Raw genomic sequence first — 20,307 nt, 5'->3', positions numbered from 1 at the left:
GAGGGGATACTGCATCAATATCAGAGAGCAACGGGTAAGAAGAGAAGAGTAACATGAAGTTAAAATATGTCATCACGCAGATGATTTTGTCTGAAGCACGGTCGTATCGTGTGTGGACGACACTTATAATGGCAATTGTGCTGATGATGAAGATAGCGGTGGTGGTGACGATGATGGTGATGATGATGGAATTTCTCATAATGAATCAAACACAAGTGTGTAACTGAAATCACCGAGAGATGTTCCCTTTGCTGACTAAATAATGTTACAATAATGAGGTTTGTATTCCTACTGTGGAAGCTGTTTGTTGAATGCATACAATATAAGTGATGCACTCGCATAGATCAACTTCGGTTAGTAGCAATGGGTAACAATTAAACATAATCCGGGTATAAAATGAACGCTGTCGGTATTTTACCACAAATATTGAAGAAAAATCAGAATGAACCCTGTGCCCTCAAACAACTCATGCATGAGAAAAGTGGACCCATACCAGAGAATGCTCCTTGGCAATAATTACTGATGTCAAAATGTATATCTATAACCCAAACAATTCACATTTACAGACAATTGTTCATATTATTTCCATATTTCACTTCTCACCTAAGAGCAGGAGAAAGACGTAAGCGCACATCCACACAGTGACAGACTTCATATTGGACTCAGCGGGAAGAGAGATGAGTTGGGGTCCAATCTGACTAATATTTCCACCTTATGAAAGGTTTAATTCCCCTCTTCGGATCCTTGGCCCAGGAGTATGCTAAGTGTAAAATATATATATAAATATCCTCATTAAAGACGCACCTCCGAAAAAATCCTCGACTCCCAATAATAATCCACGATTTTGTTTTGGGTTTTCTAAATAATAGACTAACCCCGACGCAGAAGAATCCTCTGATGTTGAGAAGAAAAAAAATCAGTGCCAATCAATCAATCAGTCAATCCATGAAAGCAGATTCTCAGGGTCCGTCTGCGCTGCGTTCATACCGACAAACTACTGAGACTTGATCTCTCCGCATTATAAGGGCTCCGACTGCCCGCTCCAATTGCCCCTTGGAGACAATTTGTCCCTAAATTCCTTAAACTGGCGTCAAATTATCTGTCAAGTATGCCAATATATCAAACGAGTTGGAAGAACTCATCTGAAAGTGCTACAAAACGCTGACTGGATTGTTTTCTTCCCACCACTGGCTCCTTCTAAAAAGCTGTGCGCTCCTCTGGAGGGAGTGAACGCTTCTTTTGCAGTGGCTGCGTGTGTCGAGGCTTCACGGCACTTTATACAGAGGAGATTCAGTGAACCAGCAGAGGGCGCTGCCGGGGGTTGCTCTCATTGGAAAACTTCGAACTCGGTCACATCGAAGCCCAATAATAAATGTTACCCTAAAAGAAAAACCACCACGATTTTCCTATAATCTCCCTGCAGGGAACTGAGGAAAGATGCACCTGTGCTACTCAGCAGTGCAATTGCAGTGACCTCACTTGGCCTGTGTGACATTTCCTGATCTCCTGGGATATTACCACAGGATTTGTGAAACATTTTGTGAAACAATTTCTGTGATTCATGTACAATATCCTTCGTACAAGATTTCTTTCACTTCCATAAGGGACTCTTTACAGTCTTGCAAAGAGCGTTGAAGCCACAACTGCAACACATCAACAAAGAATTAGGAATAAACAATTGGCTTTTTTTCACTTATAGCAATAACATCTGGTCTTCTAACACATAGTAAAGATTTGTATTGAAGTATTTAGCAATGCCACTACACGTCATTTCTGGTTGACATTACAGCTTCTTACCCACAACTCACAGAAAGCTGCAAATGATTTTTAGGGACAGGGTTCAAGGGTGGACTCAACAGTGATGATGACAATGTCATCATTCATTTCAGCAATACCCCAACATTTCTCGTGACATCTGTGTTTCCTCTGATTGAAAGAAAGATTAAAAAATAAATGAAAAAAACGGGCACAAAGCCTCATATTATATTTGTGCTCGGAGGAAATAAGCCCACAACCCGCAGAATCTGCCATTTTTCAAAGTGGCTTCGCATTAAACAAAATGACTTTGTTGTGCATCACCGCTTAAATCGTGCCCGGAATGTCATAAATCTTTACAAATCTTGAAAACAAAGTCTCTATTTAGAGGGACTGACAGTGACAAACTGCAAGGCCACTGGCTCATAATGACGCTTGACTGTCAGCCCAGGCTCCCATCCAAGAGGGAAAAGAGCTTGCCGCCTTAATGGCAAAATCAGCCTCATTCTGCCTATATTGGCCAGGGCTTATTCTAGTCTCCCCCCAGATTTTGAGGTCTCTGTCATTATGAGGACACTGAAAAGCATCATTCTACACCATGAATGTATCCTGCATCTGTGCTGCATTCGTGCGGCAGTGACTGATGCAGCCTGTTCTTCAATTCTTTGCAGAAATTAATATTTGAAAACAGAATGGCAAACTTGTGGCTTTATTTCCAGAACCAAACCAATTTTCTTCTTTCATTTTAGCAGATAAAAAAGAAGGCGTTTTGTTGTTCAAGTAATTTCTCACTGAAGAGCAATTGCATAAATTAAGTTGAGAGTTGCTTGAGCAGTAGGCTCAGAAGGAAGAAGACATTTATAATAACACCAAAAGGGATGAAATCAGGAGAGAAGCATTAGCGGCAAACACAGTGAATAAAACAGCTACATTTGCATTGTGAATTCTTATTCGGGCATCACATTATTTCCATTCATGATTGTGCAATATGGATAAATCCTTGACACATTTTATTTTTCTTGAGCCAGGCTGTCAAGTCCATGGAGGGACATTATTCTTGATGACACTGCACGATTCACCCCCTCCTTGGGTATTTAACTGCTCCATTCTGACTTCATAAAGCATCTGCAGTTTTTTTTCACGGGTAAAATTAGAGAGTCCAGAGAGAAACACACACACAGATGCATAGCTTCCATAAATAAGCATGTCCATATGTGCGTTTGCAGATATACACACACACACACACCCACACACATAATGTGGATGTCAGATAACAGGATGGCTCAGGACTGTGAAGATAGGGAATTACAAATCTGGATATAGAGGACGTTGCTCTTACCATTGAATGTGCCTGCCTCTGAGAGGTGTGTCTAATATAGTGAATATAGATGATACCATTATGAATTCATGGGATATGAAATAATGATACAGATAGCAAAGTTAAGACTCTGTGCAATAACCTGTGTTTAGTGAGACACCAGGGGGGGGGGGGTTGTGAGTGGGCTCATATAGCTCTAACGGGTCAAATCAGAAATAGATAGTCTGAAGCTGTCACCTTAAAAACAGGACAGACAAACTTGCATACAAATGTTGCATTTGCCAGTTTATTTGTGTTACAGTGTCTATAGGTGCCTGCACAAGTGTTTTCAGAATGACTGTAGTTAGTGTGCTTGGCTGTTATTCAAACTCAACCCAGGTGTCTCCACACATTAAACCATGACAATGTTGATTTTCCAGAACACAATTAATGCACCATTGACCCTCGTGATATAATAATACTTTGAATTAAAAGGGTTTTTGGCAAGATTGATAAGAGTTTGCTTCGCCTCACAGATTTGCAGAAACAAAATTTTGCTTGAGATTTATCCGAGGGCAAAGGTCGCTGTATCTCTCTCGTTGCAGAGACTAATAATGAACTGAGCAAATGAGTAAACGCGCACACACGCGCACACACACGCAAGCACACGGAGGTTAAGCATGACTGATTAGACTAGGAATTATGGGCTAATTAATGTGTATCTTGGGAGACCTGTACAGCATGCTTATCAGGAGACACAACCCGAGTTGAGCAAGGGACATGACAAAACATAAGCAGCGTTAATTCCCAGTGTTAAATTAACGACATTAAATCAAATAACAGTACACTATAGCTCTATTCCCTCTTGTTTTATTCAGTTAAGTGTAAGAGAAGCTATAGATGAAACCTCTGCCTTGGTGTACTGTACAGTCATACATTATTGAAGGTTGGGACTTGTTGCCGACTGAAAGTCTATTCTGGAATGTTAAAAAAGGCAAAGAATATAAATATATATATATATGGGTTGTAATATTTTTGAAATGTCTCAGCTTTCACACAGCCATCAGTGCCTGTATCATGTTTAGAGCCCGAAGTCAGTTTAAATAATCTGTTCAAATCCATGTGAGAGGGAAAACAGCCGATGAAATAAGCATCAGCAAAGTCAATTGTGGAGACGGTGGCGTAACCAGTGCAGCTCTGCATTCTGGGTAGGGTCTGCATGTTTCACTCAAACTCGCAGTTTAATACAAAGAAACGGCAAACTGCTCCCGTTTGCTCACAAGGTTCTACATGTCAATGTTTATGTTTATGTCAACTTTGTTTTGGGTTGTTTGGAGCGTTTAAACAGCACTACATGTTTGATGTGACCTCTGCTAGACTCTCTGGAGGCTATCGACCAGTTAGATCCATCTGTTTTCCAGGCATTTCAGACGTTGTCCATTTCTATCACATTACTTTGACAGAAATTGAATTTCCTCTGATGCATTTTTATGTATCCTAAGTGCTGTTCTGTTCTCACAGGGAGTATAGCGTTTCCAGTGGCGTGATGATGCAAAAACAATTTGGGTTTAAACCGATTTTATTTCAATGTGTGTATTTACTGTCATGTTTTGTTTTGTTCCTGAGGCTTTCCATGTCAAGTATTATTTCTTCCAAGTAAGGGCCGTCTGCATGGGAGTCTGGTCATCGTCTAAAGGCAGTTTCAAAATCTTACAAGAGCACATGAGAACACGCTGGGCTTTCTGTCTTGTTAGTCTGCAAAAAGATTGCCATCTTTCTGATGATTGGGTGCAAACAAATAGCATGAGTCTGCAGGTTTTTTTCCCAGCTCTCATTTCTTTTACAGTTCAGGAATTTTACATGCAATGACATCAACAGAGACAGTGACATTCTGTGGATAAAGAGGTTGGTTTGCTGGTTAAATGTCATGAATTTGCCAGAGTTGCAAACAGTGGCACATCTAGCCCATCTTGTTAAAGACGCCGTGGGTCCCGTATGGGATATTGACAGGGACCTCTGCTCTTCCCAGCTCAGTGAAGGTCTTCGCGTCTAGAACAAGTAGGAAAGTACTTTTCTCCTGGAAACAGAAAAGATTAGATGGGTTATGTAAAAAACAAACACCCTTCTCACAATAACGATGGTGAAAGTACTGGAACGTTTGTCTTCTCCATGCATAGTAAAGAACACATGTATGATCAGGTCACACGTATACAGTCTACTTTGGAAGCTGTGGTTATGTATCTGTTTTCAATATACATCTTAAAAGTAGTGTGTCAAACTGCACTGGTTTTTTTTTTTGAAGGAGAATTACTTGTTTTAACTTACTTCTCTGGGTGTGATGATGACTGACAAAACCACTCCATCATCTTCCTCAGTAGCTTTGGGCGACGCAACAAAGACAGGCTCAGACGGATACAAGCCAGGATAACGCCACACCTAGGGCAGATCACATTAACATCCCCGTCACTCTAAGCTGCTTCATGTTATAAAACCTACTCTCAACCTCCTGCTCTCAGTGATAGAGAAGCAGCAGTAGAAGTAACTTTGATGTTAACAGTTAACAATGAGGTATCCCTAAGTACTCTCTGATTGATAGAGACCTTAAGCTCCTTGGTGCGGACATCCATTTTGAGCAGGGAGTCACTGAAGACGTGTCCAAAGCCACAGGAGTAGAAGTAGCGGTAGGGTCTGCCATTGTACTGGTCATAGTTGATGTGAGGGAACTCAAGGCCACCGTACTGCAGCAGCTCGTCATCGTGAAGTTCCTCGTGAGTCATGTAAACCTGGAGGGTGCCAGGAGAAAGTGAAGATTTTACTTTCAGTGCAACTTATACATTTCAGCCAAAGAAATGTGCCCACATAATGCACACCAACCGACCTGCTTTACTGTACATTGATGTGAGCTGGAATCAATACTGCATTGTTCTCTAAAACACGTAAATGGATACCTGCACAAGATCCTCTAACTTGAGTTGAGAATAAATCAATTTCTTTTATTTTTACTTTGGAATACATGTACCTCCTATTGCAATTACAAGCCCGTATTTATCTTCAATGACAAATGGTGGCCAGCAGCACTTTCACAGCTGTTTTTCAACTTGTTACATGTACATCACTGAGGACAGAGGACAGTGTCACTCAGGTAGCCATGACAACTAAAACATCACATTTGCTTTCAACGTTTCAGCTCTATTCTACCATAAGAAAATATTGAACTGTGTGTGTGTGTGTGTGTGCACACATGTGTGTGTGTGTGCCACACAAGCTGTTAAATGGCAATTGTTCAGCCGCATGATGGATTCCCATTTTGAAAACACTTTTATCTGCTGTATGTCATGAAATGACGATCTTGCAGGAAGTACCTTCAGTGTCTCATCATGCCCAATAATTACACAGTGTGTGGGAGTGAATTGGCTATATTCATCATGGTTATAGACTTCAATCTTCACTTGAGTCCAGGAAAACCAAATTGAGTGTAATGCTCAGGTAAACATATTGCATTGTAGACCGTACTGCACTCTGTTTAATCGTATACCTCTCTTGGTTTAGTCTTCTTTGCTGTGGCTTTGTAGTTATGCAGAGTGACAAGGTTTTGATCCAAAGGAGTTTGTTCGTCCAAAGTCAGGGGTAGGACGTATCTCCTTGGGAGGTTTCTGCACATCGAGTTGTAAAACTGCCAAATGAAATCAGACAGACATGAAAAACCTGTGAGCGTGGCTCCTTTGACTGAAAGGTGCAATGTAACCTCAGGGACAGTACGACCCGAAAACATACAAAGTACTTACAAAAAATCCGTTTGAGGAAATCTATATTATTTTTGTTATTGTAGGTTTTGATACAAGTAAAAACCTTCACTACATTTGAAATTGCAGAGATTTTAAAAGTTCATTGTACCAAAAACTTTGATCTAGAAAAAATAAAAAATAAGAGGCGAGCGAGAGACAGAGAGAGACAGAGAGACAGAGACAGAGAGACAGAGTGACAGAGAGAGACAGAGAGACAGAGAGAGACAGAGAGAGACAGAGAGACAGAGAGAGACAGAGAGAGACAGAGAGAGACAGAGACAGAGAGACAGAGAGAGACAGAGAGAGACAGAGAGAGACAGAGAGAGACAGAGAGACAGAGAGAGACAGAGAGAGACAGAGAGACAGAGAGAGACAGAGAGAGACAGAGAGAGACAGAGAGAGACAGAGACAGAGAGACAGAGAGAGACAGAGAGACAGAGAGAGACAGAGAGAGACAGAGACAGAGAGACAGAGAGACAGAGAGACAGAGACAGAGAGACAGAGAGACAGAGAGAGACAGAGAGAGACAAAGACAGAGAGACAGAGGTGAAAAAAGATGGCCCCTACGCAATGACTTTTTTATTAAAGTCAGTAAACACTTGGTGGATGGAGAACGTGATTGTAATGTTAAGAATACAACCAATATATTAGCTGAACAATAGTGTCAATAGATGTTCTATAAAAAACTGTTGAAATCATTTACTAAAAGCCAGAACCTCAATCTGAGCTGCTCACCGATGACAAACTGATAAAACCTGTTAGGCACTTTTAATCATGTGTGTGTGTGAATATGATCCTGAGTCAAACTGTATGAATTAACCTTGTCCATTTCCTCTCCCGAGCCTCTACGGAGGTTCTCCAGTGTAAAGTCTCCAATGACATCACCATCGTCCCCACAGCACATGTCCATCACCAAGAACCCGTTGTCCTCAAAAGCATTGATCTGATGCAGCGTGAACATGGCTGCTGCACAGTACTTCACTTCACTCACCTGTTGGCGCAGTCAAAGCAAGCAATCGGGGAAGTATTAATACCATGATAAAGGATTACAACGGCTTTTGAACAAACAAGAAGAGCTTCTGTGTTGGTTTTAACATTTGAGGACAAGCGTCCTCCCTGGCATTGCTGTTATGGTGGTGCACCTTCACACTATGAGAGTTTGATATGGAATGCTTAATGGGTATGCTGTGTAATAAGATGAGGAAATTGAGAGCAACAATGTATGAGAAAAGGCTCTATCAGAGTGTGACTTTATCAAATAAATAGGGGAAAAGCTCCACCATGTGTGAAGAGATAAGCTGGCAGCTTTCCTCTTTTGTTCCGACTATTCAGCAAACGGATTTACGTTTCCTACCTGGCACTGTTCTGTGTGTCTGCTGCTGTGCAGTGAACTAACCCACCTTGCCAGTGTGCCTGTTGACCAAGTGGAAGATGGTGTCATACTGAGGTTCCCAGGTCATGACTTTATTAATGCTCTTTCCCTGGATTCTGTACAGCATCAACTTCAGCAGGTCCAGCTTGATTGGCTGCTCAACGAACACAATGTAGTTCTCTGACATGACTGGAGAGGGAGGGCATGCACAGGAGGAAATGCATGAATAAAAACAAAAAAACACATGATTGACACATCTTATTCATCATAATTTCATCACATATCAGTACCAACCTTTGAGACAAAAATATTGTGCAAGCAGAAAAACACATGAAATTGGGGCTAAACATAAACCCCCCCCCCCAACTACTGTAACTCTACTGACAGAAGTAATTATGTGGTGCCTTGTATAAACGTACACGGTTCCCACACTCCTGAGATTTCTTGGTGCCAGACAGTCTGGCAAAGCAAGGGTGGTCTGCCGGAAATATGTGGACTGAGATATTATCAGGGAACTGGTGCAGTACTATAACCAAATGGAGCAACATTGTTGTAGATCGGGCAGAGCAACAAAGTTGTGCTTGCATTAGCTGATTGGCATCGACTTAATGCTTTACTATCAGTGGATTCTTCATCAACTGTTTGGCTATCAGCTGACCAGTAACAGCCAATCATATTCATACAGGTGTACCACAGTATGTGGCCATTATAACCTAACTTTTCTCTTCCTTCGTCCTAATAAACAAGGTAATTAAATTAGAAAATAATCCTTGTTCCTGGGTGTCCTTAAGAGCAGAGCCTATTCCACCAAATCCAAAAGTATAACTGACTGAAATATAAACATAAAACAGTAAAAGCTGATCTATAACAAACACTATTACACAAATGTCGTGTTTGTTGGTAACAGTGCTCTCAGAATTAAGCCCTGGAGAGAACTACATTAATGAGTTTATTTTCTTTTCTTTTTTTTGAGACAGAGCGTAAGAGAAAGTGTGTACACACACACACACACACACACACTTACTCGTGTGAGTCAAAGGCAGACTTTTAGACAGATAGATAGTGAAGAGCTGAATGGAAATACAAAGGAGCTGTGATTGTCAGAAAGAAGCAGGGCTAGACTGGAATTCAAATGAGTAATTAATAAGAGCAAGGAAAAACTGTAACGCTCTCTTTCAGTGAAGTAGACTCACCCTGTCAGTGCAGGCAAAAAACTAAATCTCACATGGAACTCATTAATTCAGGGTACATCCAGCATGCAGACAACATACAGAAGGTGTTTGTTATACTGTGGTGTGAATCTCACCAAAGCTGTGATAATAGGAAGGTTTCCTGGGTTCAGAAGCACGGATGGAGCAGATCACCGTGGCTCCATTCAGGTCTGCAGAGTCCTCCACTCCTGCTGCTGCTGCTGCTGCTTTCTCCTCAGGAGGAGGCACACGAAGGATATTGTAGAAGAAACCTGAGCAAGGCCAAAAACAAATGATGTTCAGAATTTGTGAAGATGGATACCATAAGGATATTTACATAAACATATGTTTTAGTAGGCAGACAGGTGGGAAGAAAGGAATGAAGCGAACGAAGGTTACCACTTTTTCCGTAGGAGTTGCCCATGTTGTACGTGGCTCCCTCACGGTCATAGTGTGGGTGAGCTGTGGCTGAGTTGACAGCAATGTATTGACTCCAGTCTACCTGAAAAGGACAGCATCATCGTCTTTGTTTTCGTCATCATCAAAACTCGCCGATCTTTCTCGTCTTTGCTCTCCGACTCTTTTTCAGCATCCGCATTCAAAAGTGACGATTATATTAATGATACTGACTCACCTTCTCCTTCGTCTCCAGGCTCTGCGGATCTACTCGTCTCATGTAGTTGGTTTCTGTGCTGACATAATAGTCTCCCTTGTACTTGACGAAGTTCACATTGGCATTATCTGTGGCCTCTGTTCACACGTACAGATGTCAGTCACATATTAAACACCTCAGCGAAGCACATCTTTGACAGATACAACTCAACAGCATTGAAGTGGATTACACATGTGAATATGCAAAATATAAAGAAGACACACTTACTGGGAGTCTGAAAGCGCGAAAAGAAGCGTGCAAAGATGTTCTTGCAGGGATCAGGCATGGCTACTGTCCCAAACTCTGACACCACGATGCGGTTCTTCTCCGAGTTGCCGACGAATGAGTCACTTCGCAGGAATCGGCTCCTGTAGGTGACATTGCCCTCACAGATGTGGAAACGGTGCATCATGGCCATGCCGTCAAACCAGTGGGTGTATCTGAGGCGATAAAGAAAAGTAACTATACCCAGGGTATAAGACAAAGTTAGAGAGAGTGAGCTCTGTAAGGCAATGGCTAATGAGAAATACCCAAAAAGTATTTGGGGAATCAAACTTTTGTTAAACATCAGCAAAAAAAACTACTTCATTTCATCATCCACATGAGAACAAGAAGTTTGATTTGTCATAGGTGATGGAAAAATAACCCTGTGTGTGACTCAGTGTGACTCAGTGTGACAGCACTACATGCTTTAATGTCTCTGTGGCTTCTTCAGATAATTCTCTAACTATCTCCAAACTGTGTATCCTGAACAACCCTGTTACGTTCATGCATACACAGATACAGGCACAAATCATGGGCCGTCTGAAGACTACTGTAGACTGTTGAAGTTTAGCCTGCTGACTCATTGTTTCATATGTTGCAGGTATCAATACCGTTATTGGTATTTTATAAAGCACTGTAAATTTGAATTTGTTTAAGTTGTTAAATTCTATAGTATTTGTCGAATACCTGTCTTTTCCAAATTCAAACTTCCCAGGACCATTTCTCAGGAAGCTCCCATTGATCCAGGCTGGAATAGTTCCCGTGATGGTGGTGGGGATGGGATCAGGGGTTTCCTCCACAGAACGCACCAGAGCCTCGATGTTCTCCAGCCCCTTGCCCTGCGGACATCGCTGCCTGCTGGACACTGAGGAGAGGAGAGAGTCGCTGTGTGGCTGATTTATGATTGAAGTGCAATGTAAACATCTATGGAGATAGAGCAGAGTGGAAATAGCATGCAGCTGAACTTTTGGCCTCACACACCTCTCTCTCTCTCTCTCTCTCTCTCTCTCACAGGTATATCACCAATTGCAATAATGGGCATGGTGCTGTAAACCACTTTGAACGAGTGTGAAAGCGGAAGTGATGTCAGTGTGTGTGTGTGTGTGTGTGTGTGTGTGTGTGTGTGTGTGCTACAGAAAAACACTTGTTAACCCTTGCAGGCTGCCATTGTCAGCGAGATCTACCAATATCAAGACAATCGTATAACAAGAAGGTCTTTAGGAACTTTTAACTTAAAAAATTCAGTTGAATATATTTAATTTGACACAACTGTGTTTTAACATTCAGAATGTAATACTTTCACAACATCATACCTCTGCTGCTGTATGTTAAGCTATAGACACTCAAAATAACAATTAAACAACTGATCAAAAAATGTTTAGTGAGGAAATCATTACCTCTTCTGTGGTAGGAGTCATTGTGTGCTGTATCAGCTCCTGCTTGAATGTTTTTATGACTCTCTGGAGTCTTGCACTGTGAATGACACCTGCAGTATCTACTGTGTCATCTGTCATCCAATAACCAATTCTCGTTCCACCACCTCATATCGCCACACATAACGAAGATTGTAAAATACGTACGAGAGTTACGTGATGAGCAAAGGCAAATCATTTCGGTTCAATACGGAGCCCCATGCTGTGTTGAGGTTACAACATCAGAGGTTTTTTGACGGTGTGAATTGTTATTGCGACCAATCGGCAGAACCACAATTCGTTTCATTCCCATGACACCACTGCTGCAGACAATATAAACGAGAATGTGCAATAGAGAGATAACCGCTGTAGGCTTTAACAATCTCTCACAATGTAGAGTTTGCGAGTTTGGATTGTGATTACTGCAGCATTGCAGAGATGCCTGAATGTGGGCTGTCGTTTTCTAGGGGGGTATTCTATGTAACTTTCCTACTGCTGCATTCAAAATAGAGTCTCTTGAAAACACAGCGACACATACGAGGCCAGAACTGTTGCGGATAATAGATTCAGGTATTGCTTTTGTATCTCTCATTTTTGTACAATCACAATTGCGACAGTAGTTTATTTAACAGCTATTACGTCTTCACAGCACCAACAGTATTTCTGTGTTCAAGGATGTTACCTCGTTGCACATCTTTTTTTTTTAATTTCTGTTCTTTTCATTTTTACTCTGCAGGGACCTGGCAGCCAGTTGTCTTCTTTTACTTAACAGCTGAGAATGACTAAAAGCTGTTAATTAGACACTGTGTACCTTCTCTCACCAGCTCTGATTCAACAGGAGACCTTGGAGCAGAAACAATAGAACATGTCCTATTGTGCTGTAAAACTGCAGCTCTGAAACAAACATGAGGACTGAACCACATTGAGCATGTCTTTGATTGCATGTGTGTTTCTGTGTGGATTTCTATAGAAGGGATTTTATGTAAGATACCTTTGTTATTGTCCTTGCTTTAAAAAAGACATGAAATGAATGTCTGCACTTTGTTTTGTTAGCTATAATTGAAATGTTGATTTAGTCAGTCGTGCACTCTTGTAGAGGCTGATTAGAGTTTTGAGATTCAAGTAGCACGAGTGAAGTCAACCAGATTCTTAAATACTCAAAGGAATTATCACTTTTTGTTATTATATAATAATAAATAGCATGACAAGCAAAAGGTACGGCTCTTTTAAGAATTATTACCAGAACTTTCTGTGTTGTTATTTTCAAAAAATATCCCAAATACAACAAACCAAATATCTTTACTTCTACCTCACATTCATATTTAGAAATAAATTATAAATGAAAGCAATCTGCTAGAATCTGGCTACACTGCTGTAAGTGGAGTCTACTTACTGCCGTTTGTCTGGGGCTCTGTGGTCTTGGACATGGCTGGTTGTTCTGCACATTTGATCAGACAAACAGAGGATTTATACGAGCCAGGAGGAAAACCTTTGAACCTTTGGTTCCTCGCCAAATTCAAGTCCAACAGTGAGGTACAGTGATGACCATCATTAAGCCATGTCTTAAAAGTGACAAGAACAGCAGTGTCCATTGCTTCATGATGCAGGTCTCTGTTTGCATAATCTGACATAATACATTAGTTTCTTAAGGATAGCAAACGAAAAAGTTGTTAAGTATATTTTTCCAATTTCTTGCTGGAAGAATTAATTGTTTGAATCATTATGCCTAACACAAAAGCCCAACTCAATGTTATTTTTATTATTATTAGTAGCAGCAGTAGTTGTAGTATTAGCAGTATATATATTGTCACTAGTTATAGTGATGTAGTTATTGCTATTGTTGTATACTGTAAACAATAATGTATGTGAAAATGACCTTTAGATTATATATAACACTTAGTCCACGTAGTCTGCGTGTTTGCTGCTTTTATCTAATCTCACTATACATCGTTTAGCTTCGTGACCATGCTTGTCAATTGTTTGTTTACCATACCCACCATGTGTTCCAGAGGCTAAATGGGGACGCACCCAACCATTTCCTCTATTTATACACTGGATGATGTCATCCGCGATGTCATTGGGTCAGACCAAGTATGGGGGGTGGGGAGTAGAGTATGTACACGTAGATTTGTAGGTTAGTTGTGATCTGATTGACATTGTTGTGAGTGTATAGCAAATTGTAAACGATATAAAATGGTTGGCTACCTAAAGGGGTGCTGTAAGGTATAGCTTTTGTCTGTTATCTATTGGAGTCAGTAATTGGTGTCCCCTGCACTCATGGTAGGAACTAAATCCTGCTGATAGGAGGCTCTATATAAGGAGATGACGTTGACTGAACAGAGAAGAAAAGAAGATCAGTGTGTAGCTGTGTGCGCATGTGGTTATGTTACTTTATGATGAGTTGAGTTTTATTCAGCGAAGTTAAATGTTTGTTTTGTTTGTATATGTGTTTGGTGTCTGCCTCCTACCACTTCAGAAGCCACTCCGGTCAGGCTTCACCACACAGCCGTGTCCTCAGTCCTGTGTAGTTTAAATGCGTTACACACATGAACAAGTTATTGAGGATTTTTTGTTCATTCCAATCCCGACGAGAACTGTTTTAAGTTCTGTGACATTGCATGCTATCCTACGCTGCAAGCAGGCCTCTCATATCTGAAATAGTTGTGGTGGTTCCAAAACCACAGAATAACTCTTCATATGTCACTGTGAGACATGTAATGAAGAAGAACAATACTCAAATGCCGAAACAAATAAATAATACATTCAAGCAGTAAGCGGTTCCTCACACGCTATAGCACTATATGTGGTGAGACAGGCTGCACCCAGTCCCACTACTCCCCTGCTACTCTCTCCCACTCAACATGTAGGAAATGGAAACCTGGCAAGTATGCACAGGACCTGTCGGAAAACCAGTTGGGTCAGTTAATTAAATTAGTAGTTGCAAACATGGGAGTCTATTCAAGATGATAAGCTAAAAATGTTGGTATGCACTGAAGCGAAACCACAGTAAACAAAGACATCTAAATGAAATAAACATATGTGCCAGCAATCGAAAGTGAAGCCAGGGACGACCGTCTGTTAACATCAGGAAGGATGGTGATAAAAGCAAATCAGCAGCAGACAGCCGATGTTTGGATTTACTTCAGCCCTCACAACACACGCCTGTGGCAAATAAGACGGCCACTGTGAAATACAGCTGTCTATTTTTTAAAGGAAAACAGCTTAACAATATTGACGTGAGGGGGCTCAGAATGGGCTAAACTATGAGACGATTGCCACAAATCAAAAGATCCACTGTGCATAGGCATGCTACATACAGTGGTAGTATTGTTGGCTACAAAGAGGAATGCAAGAGAAATTACCTAACAACCGCAAGGCTGCCTGAAGCCACCAGCGTTCTGCCGTAATAATAACTATGCATTATTGCAAAATCTTTCTCTTTTACTCCACGTGAGGAATGGCCAAGTACAACGTTTACTGCCCTAAAATAATATAAAGCAATACCATAAACCTCGTAGGTGTCATTCAGAGTTCAGCTGCTGTTCTGCTAGGGAAAACAGGCTGAATGTACCTGTTACAAACCCCTGAGGGGCTTTCAGTTGATGAGGTGTTCGCTTTGCTCAGCCATGAAACTAGTAAGCCTCATCTCAGAACATGACAGGCTGCATCTTATTGCATATGAACATATTTCAGTTGTAAGGAGACGATTTTGGAGATCAGAGGTTGTGAACTCTATTGGAAGGGTTGGTGATATTTCGGGTCAGTTTGATGTTTTTTTCATCGCATTAACTGAGATCATTTAAATTACATTTTTTTTTATATATTTTTTTCTGAGTAGTTATATTGATATAGAACACACCTGAGTTTATTATCTTGTGTCATCTGTCCACGAACAAAAATGAATGAATACTGGGAGTTCAATCAGAAAATGAGAGAGGGAGGCGTCTCTTCTGGACACCGGCCAGTCATACGTTGACTGTGTTTTACAGATTTGAAGAGTCATTTTAATTAGCTTGCAATTAATTGCATATCCTAGCTGTAGAGAAGTTCACACGCACGACATGCTTTCACACCCACAAGTACATTTAGACACATCAATATGCACAAACACCCCCACAAACAAGCCAAGTATGTCTAAGCTTGTTTGTGTTGCTGTGGTTGACTTTCAAGTGTTTTTTTCTGCTTATCAAGTATTTTCTTCAATCTGTAAACTAGCGCTGAACAAACTTTGAAACAACTTTAAAAACAACATTGTTGGTTCAGCTGTTCAGTAAGGTGTCAAAAGATTGTAGTGTAGCTGTCGATATTTTCTGCACCAGTGACACCATCTGCTCCTCATTGTCCTGGTTATTCATCATAGTAATGCCCCCGAGTTTGATTTTTCTTTTGCAGTTCGCAGAAAACAGGTCAATACCAGAAATCCAGATGTTGGCTTCCCATGCTGTTATGCAAGCGTTTAATTCCAGGTTTCAGAAAAGAGCCTTTGTCATTGAAAGGAGTAACGGTCAGTTCAAAAACTGAATACGACGCAAAGGTTGTCTGGTATGTGTCGGCAACATTTACAGACATATGCATAATATGCATGTATGGTAACCCTTGTGAATACACATACAGAGCGCACACTGTAGCTCTACATCAAGGTCATGCGAAATGTTCCAGAAAACACACCTGTGTGTTCTGTCAGACACCCAGTTGCTCTGACCCTCACTGCCATTGGTCCGTCTTCATCCCCGTAGGCCATGACAAACCAATAGGAGTGTTTGTTGCCAGATTCGTCCTGGGTGTTGCCTGTGGTGAAAAGTTTAAAAGAGAGCGTTGGTCCTGCTGTGCCTCAGCAGAAGCATCAATCAACATGATCCCCATTGTGCTGGCCTCTGTGCTCATTGCTAGCGGTAAGAACATCTGGTATTCCCTAATTCTGTCTGTAATTGTTTCTGTATGGTTGCAAGTTTGTGTGAGTGAGCGAGTGAGTGTGCGAGCCTATTACCACACAGGAAGCTAGCAAAGTGCAATTCTTTATTGAATAGAGAAATTATGAAGTTGTGCCTAATGTAAGAATCAAAAGTAATTTCAATGTTCTCTTACCTCCTGAACACTCTCATCATACATCACACTCATGTCTATCTCCTCCTCGTCCAGCCCTTGGGTGTGGCACCCCACCCATCGAGCCGCTGACTTCCCGTGTGGTCAATGGAGTAGATGCCAAGCCCCACAGTTGGCCCTGGCAGGTATGCTAATATCTACACATCTGTCAATGTTTTTAGATTCACCGGCAAACATTTTGGTTCGGTATCTGCTTATTAAATTCCAGACCCAGGAATTTTTGTTTTTAAATGTTGCTTTTGAATCCAAGTCAGCAAACTATGCCCCCCCCCCCCATCTATACATCCGCAACCTGCCTCTTACTGTGTCCTTGATGTTGTCCTGTTTCGTGTCCAGATCTCTCTGCAGTATGAGAGGGACGGTGTGTGGAGGCACACATGTGGGGGATCTCTGATCGCTGCCAACTGGGTCATGACTGCTGCTCACTGCATCAAGTATGAACAGCAGAGGGACACAGAAATATAAAAACAAAAACACCAGCGCTGACCACTACAAGTCACATACTCATAGATCTGTTAAATGCTGTACTCATTCTGTTCTTATTAACCCTACTTACCCCTGATTGAAATGAGGATCAGACAAGTCATGAACTACAAAAGTTGTTCTCTCCCCCCAGCAACAAGTTCTCCTACAGGGTGTTCGTGGGCAAATACAACCTGGTGGAGGAAGAAACTGGCTCCAAGGCCATCCTGCCTGAGAAGATTATTGTCCATGAGAAATGGAACCAGATCTTTGTGGCCTTTGGGTAAGACGAGCACCACCGTACAGTGCAAAGCGCAGTCTGAGTACCTGAGTGCACTGCCGCAACGTGCAGTAAATCATAATCTCATCTATTATGTGTTGAGGTGACAAAGTGGGCTGAGGCTCAAATTCCATTTATTCACTTTGTTCCAGCGCATTCCTTTGATACAAGTTCTCCATCTTCATGCATCTCACATTTCTCCACAGGCAATAACAAGTGTAAGAAAACACGAATAAGAGTGGCCCACTTTAACCATAGATAGTACTGCACTCAAGTATGCAGCTGGACTTTTTCCACAGTGGGAAATTAGAGAAATTAAATTGTGGTGATTCATTTGAATGTACAATCCAGAAATGATAACTCTTTTCCTCTTTCTGTCTTTCTTGCAGAAATGATATTGCCCTGATCAAGCTGTCAGAGTCGGTGACTTTGAGCGACCAGGTGCAGCTGGCATGTATCCCTGCTGCTGGCACTGTGCTGTCCAACCTCTACCCCTGCTACATCACCGGATGGGGCAGGCTCTCCAGTAAGTCACTGTTTGTGGAAGGCTGGGCTGTGTTTAGTGAGCGTGATCTTGGTTACCCGTGGAAACCTCCAAAGTTGGGATGAAAATAACATGCCTGAGATTTTAGATGCAACTTTTCTGGGGGTAGGATTACTCTTAAATTGAAAAGTTGGGTCGGGCAGTGAATTTTGAGCTGGGGGAAATGTTGTACAGCAGATTTGAAAGATGGCGAGTCAATGTGGATGATGGTACAGTAATAGACTCTGCTTCTGTGTTTTAGCCGGAGGCCCCATAGCTGATAAGCTGCAGCAGGCTTTGATGCCTGTGGCTGACCATGCTACCTGCTCTAAGCCTGACTGGTGGTATATTGCTGTCAGGACTACCATGGTGTGTGCCGGTGGCGATGGAATCGTGGCTGGATGCAATGTAAGTGTGTGTGTGTGCGTGTGTGTGTTTGCGTGAAGCAATTTTGAATTGGAATGCAATGATTTATTTGCGTTCAAATAAAAATGTCTAAGGAATCACAGGGAAAGATGACACTCAAGTGTTGCCTAGCTGCCAAGGAATGTGACAAATGTTTCTTGTGTCACCATTATACTTGGTGAAACAATGATTCTGATTGTGATCCTCATAGTTGTGCCTTGCCAGTCCCCCAGCAGCTACACCAAATGCATATAACATAAGCCCTCCTCTCTCTCTCTCTCTCTCTCTCTCTCTCTCTCTCTCTCTCTCTCTCTCGCTCTCTCTCTCTCTCTCTCTCTCTCTCTCTCTCTCTCTCTCTCTCTCTCTCTCTGTCCAGGGCGACTCTGGTGGCCCTCTGAACTGTAAGAACACAGAGGGATCCTGGGAAGTCCATGGCATTGCCAGCTTTGTCTTTGGCCTCGGCTGCAACTATGAAAAGAAACCCACTGTCTTCACCAGAGTCTCAGCTTTCAACGACTGGATCGACCAGGTAAGAGAGACACACAAATGGATTTTAATTATTTTGTGGAGAAGCACCTCCACTTGGCATAAAGCAAAGGCATGTTTCCTTGTTTCAATTTGACTCTGATGAATGAATATTTGTGTTTTCAGGTTATGATGAACAACTAAAAATGAGGATGTGGCAATAAAAGATACACATCTGTGTTTGGATACCCTCCAGCTTTAGCAGACTCTCACATCCTCATAGAGAATGAATCCTACACGTTATTAAGACACATTTACTGAAACGGTGTCATATGTGGCTGGCAAGAAAAATAAACAATGTCAACAAATATCCAGCAGGTGTCCTCATACACTTATCATAGGAAATTGGTTCTGACAGCTTTTCAAATCGGGATAATGTGCAGAATAGCAAATGTTTCTGGCTGCAAATACAGCACCAACAAACGTGATACACTGTGAATAGCTTACATAAAACAAGCAGGTGATTCAAACAAAATTGTCACAACATGTCAAATAGCACCAAGTTGCATATTGGATTATGAGAGTAAACGGTGTGCGCTGTTGCGAAATAGGTACTTCATATGAAATATGAATCTAATATCCCAGCTGGAACCTGACCTGGTTTGTCCCTGTGCCCTCTCAACGGGAGGGCTTTATGAAAGCCATTCTACTGGGGAATCTATCTTTCCTCCTGATAATATCGCCCTGAAAAGAACTACGGTTAGAATGGAAAAGTTTAGATTTTGTTTCTCTCGCTGTGGTGAGATGAGGATGAGAGAATAGAGGGGAAATGAAGAAAGAAATGAAATGGCCTCTCTCTTTTCTTTTTTTTAATCTCACTTTTTTTTCTTTCCGTCACATTTGTAAGATTCTCACACAGACACACATCAGTTTTGACAGGGTAATGGAGGTGTGCAAGCGTCCTCAGTGACATGTGAGGCAGTGATCAGACATGACACGTCCTGTGCAAGAGTCATAATTACTGTGTGTGTGCTTTTTTTAAGTGTTATTTCTTATTTTTACAACAGTGATTTTTGAAATTCAGTCCCACTGGATCAACCATAAAGGTGGACAAGTTGAAGCTATTGTCTTTTTATAACTTCATTACATCATAATCACCGTGATACAGATTGTTTATAGATTAAAATCACTGCATTGAAAGAGTCATTTTATTCTGAAAAGCTGTGTGTGTGTGTGTGTGTGTGTGTGTGTGTTAAGAGCAGACAGAGGGAGACACAGGGAGTTTTCATCGTGTGTCTGTGATTCTCTCAGGCTATATGTGAGTGCATTTCTCTGATATGAT

General features: G+C 41.5%; 3 protein-coding genes across 3 annotated transcripts in view; 1 reads left to right on the top strand and 2 right to left on the bottom strand.

Moving 5' to 3' along the window:
• Positions 1-1,228, bottom strand: part of LOC306778698 (GDNF family receptor alpha-2-like) — a 42,255-nt gene extending 41,027 nt beyond the window's left edge. The window contains exon 1 of the mRNA XM_079270340.1: positions 604-1,228. Within this exon, the coding sequence (XP_079126466.1) occupies positions 604-655 (52 nt within the window). The 5' untranslated portion in view covers positions 656-1,228. The remainder of the gene's footprint in view (positions 1-603) is intronic.
• Positions 1,229-5,012: 3,784 nt separating this feature from the next.
• On the bottom strand, positions 5,013-13,154 carry bco2l (beta-carotene 15, 15-dioxygenase 2, like; the record flags this gene model as incomplete). The annotated part of the gene is made up of 12 exons (XM_079269911.1): positions 5,013-5,129; positions 5,378-5,488; positions 5,653-5,835; positions 6,588-6,725; positions 7,658-7,828; positions 8,238-8,398; positions 9,516-9,671; positions 9,799-9,901; positions 10,034-10,149; positions 10,280-10,491; positions 11,003-11,180; positions 13,121-13,154. 12 exons carry the CDS (start codon positions 13,152-13,154, stop codon positions 5,013-5,015), a joined length of 1,680 nt encoding a protein of 559 aa, XP_079126037.1.
• Positions 13,155-15,376: 2,222 nt separating this feature from the next.
• On the top strand, positions 15,377-19,275 carry ela3l (elastase 3 like). Its single transcript, XM_079271124.1, has 10 exons — positions 15,377-15,486; positions 16,120-16,231; positions 16,464-16,619; positions 16,867-16,955; positions 17,167-17,264; positions 17,447-17,575; positions 17,962-18,098; positions 18,358-18,503; positions 18,877-19,029; positions 19,152-19,275. The coding sequence occupies exons 2-10, from the start codon at positions 16,153-16,155 to the stop codon at positions 19,167-19,169; spliced, it is 1,005 nt and encodes a 334-aa protein (XP_079127250.1). The 5' UTR covers positions 15,377-15,486; positions 16,120-16,152; the 3' UTR covers positions 19,170-19,275.
• The last annotated feature ends 1,032 nt before the right edge of the window (positions 19,276-20,307 follow it).

This window comes from Melanostigma gelatinosum (genome assembly GCF_949748355.1).
Source record: "Melanostigma gelatinosum genome assembly, chromosome: 6".
Lineage (NCBI taxonomy): Eukaryota > Metazoa > Chordata > Actinopteri > Perciformes > Zoarcidae > Melanostigma > Melanostigma gelatinosum.
The sequence above is the reverse complement of the archived record's forward strand: the minus strand, read 5'-3'. Positions and strand labels throughout refer to the sequence as shown.

Bases quoted from the DNA above. Each gene is read 5' to 3' on its own strand.
- ela3l (XM_079271124.1), top strand. From the start codon at position 16,153: ATGTTGGCTTCCCATGCTGTTATGCAAGCGTTTAATTCCAGGTTTCAG. The intron at 17,265-17,446 runs GTATGAACAGCA...CTCTCCCCCCAG, and splicing joins ACTGCTGCTCACTGCATCAA to CAACAAGTTCTCCTACAGGG. The intron at 17,576-17,961 runs GTAAGACGAGCA...TCTTTCTTGCAG, and splicing joins CAGATCTTTGTGGCCTTTGG to AAATGATATTGCCCTGATCA.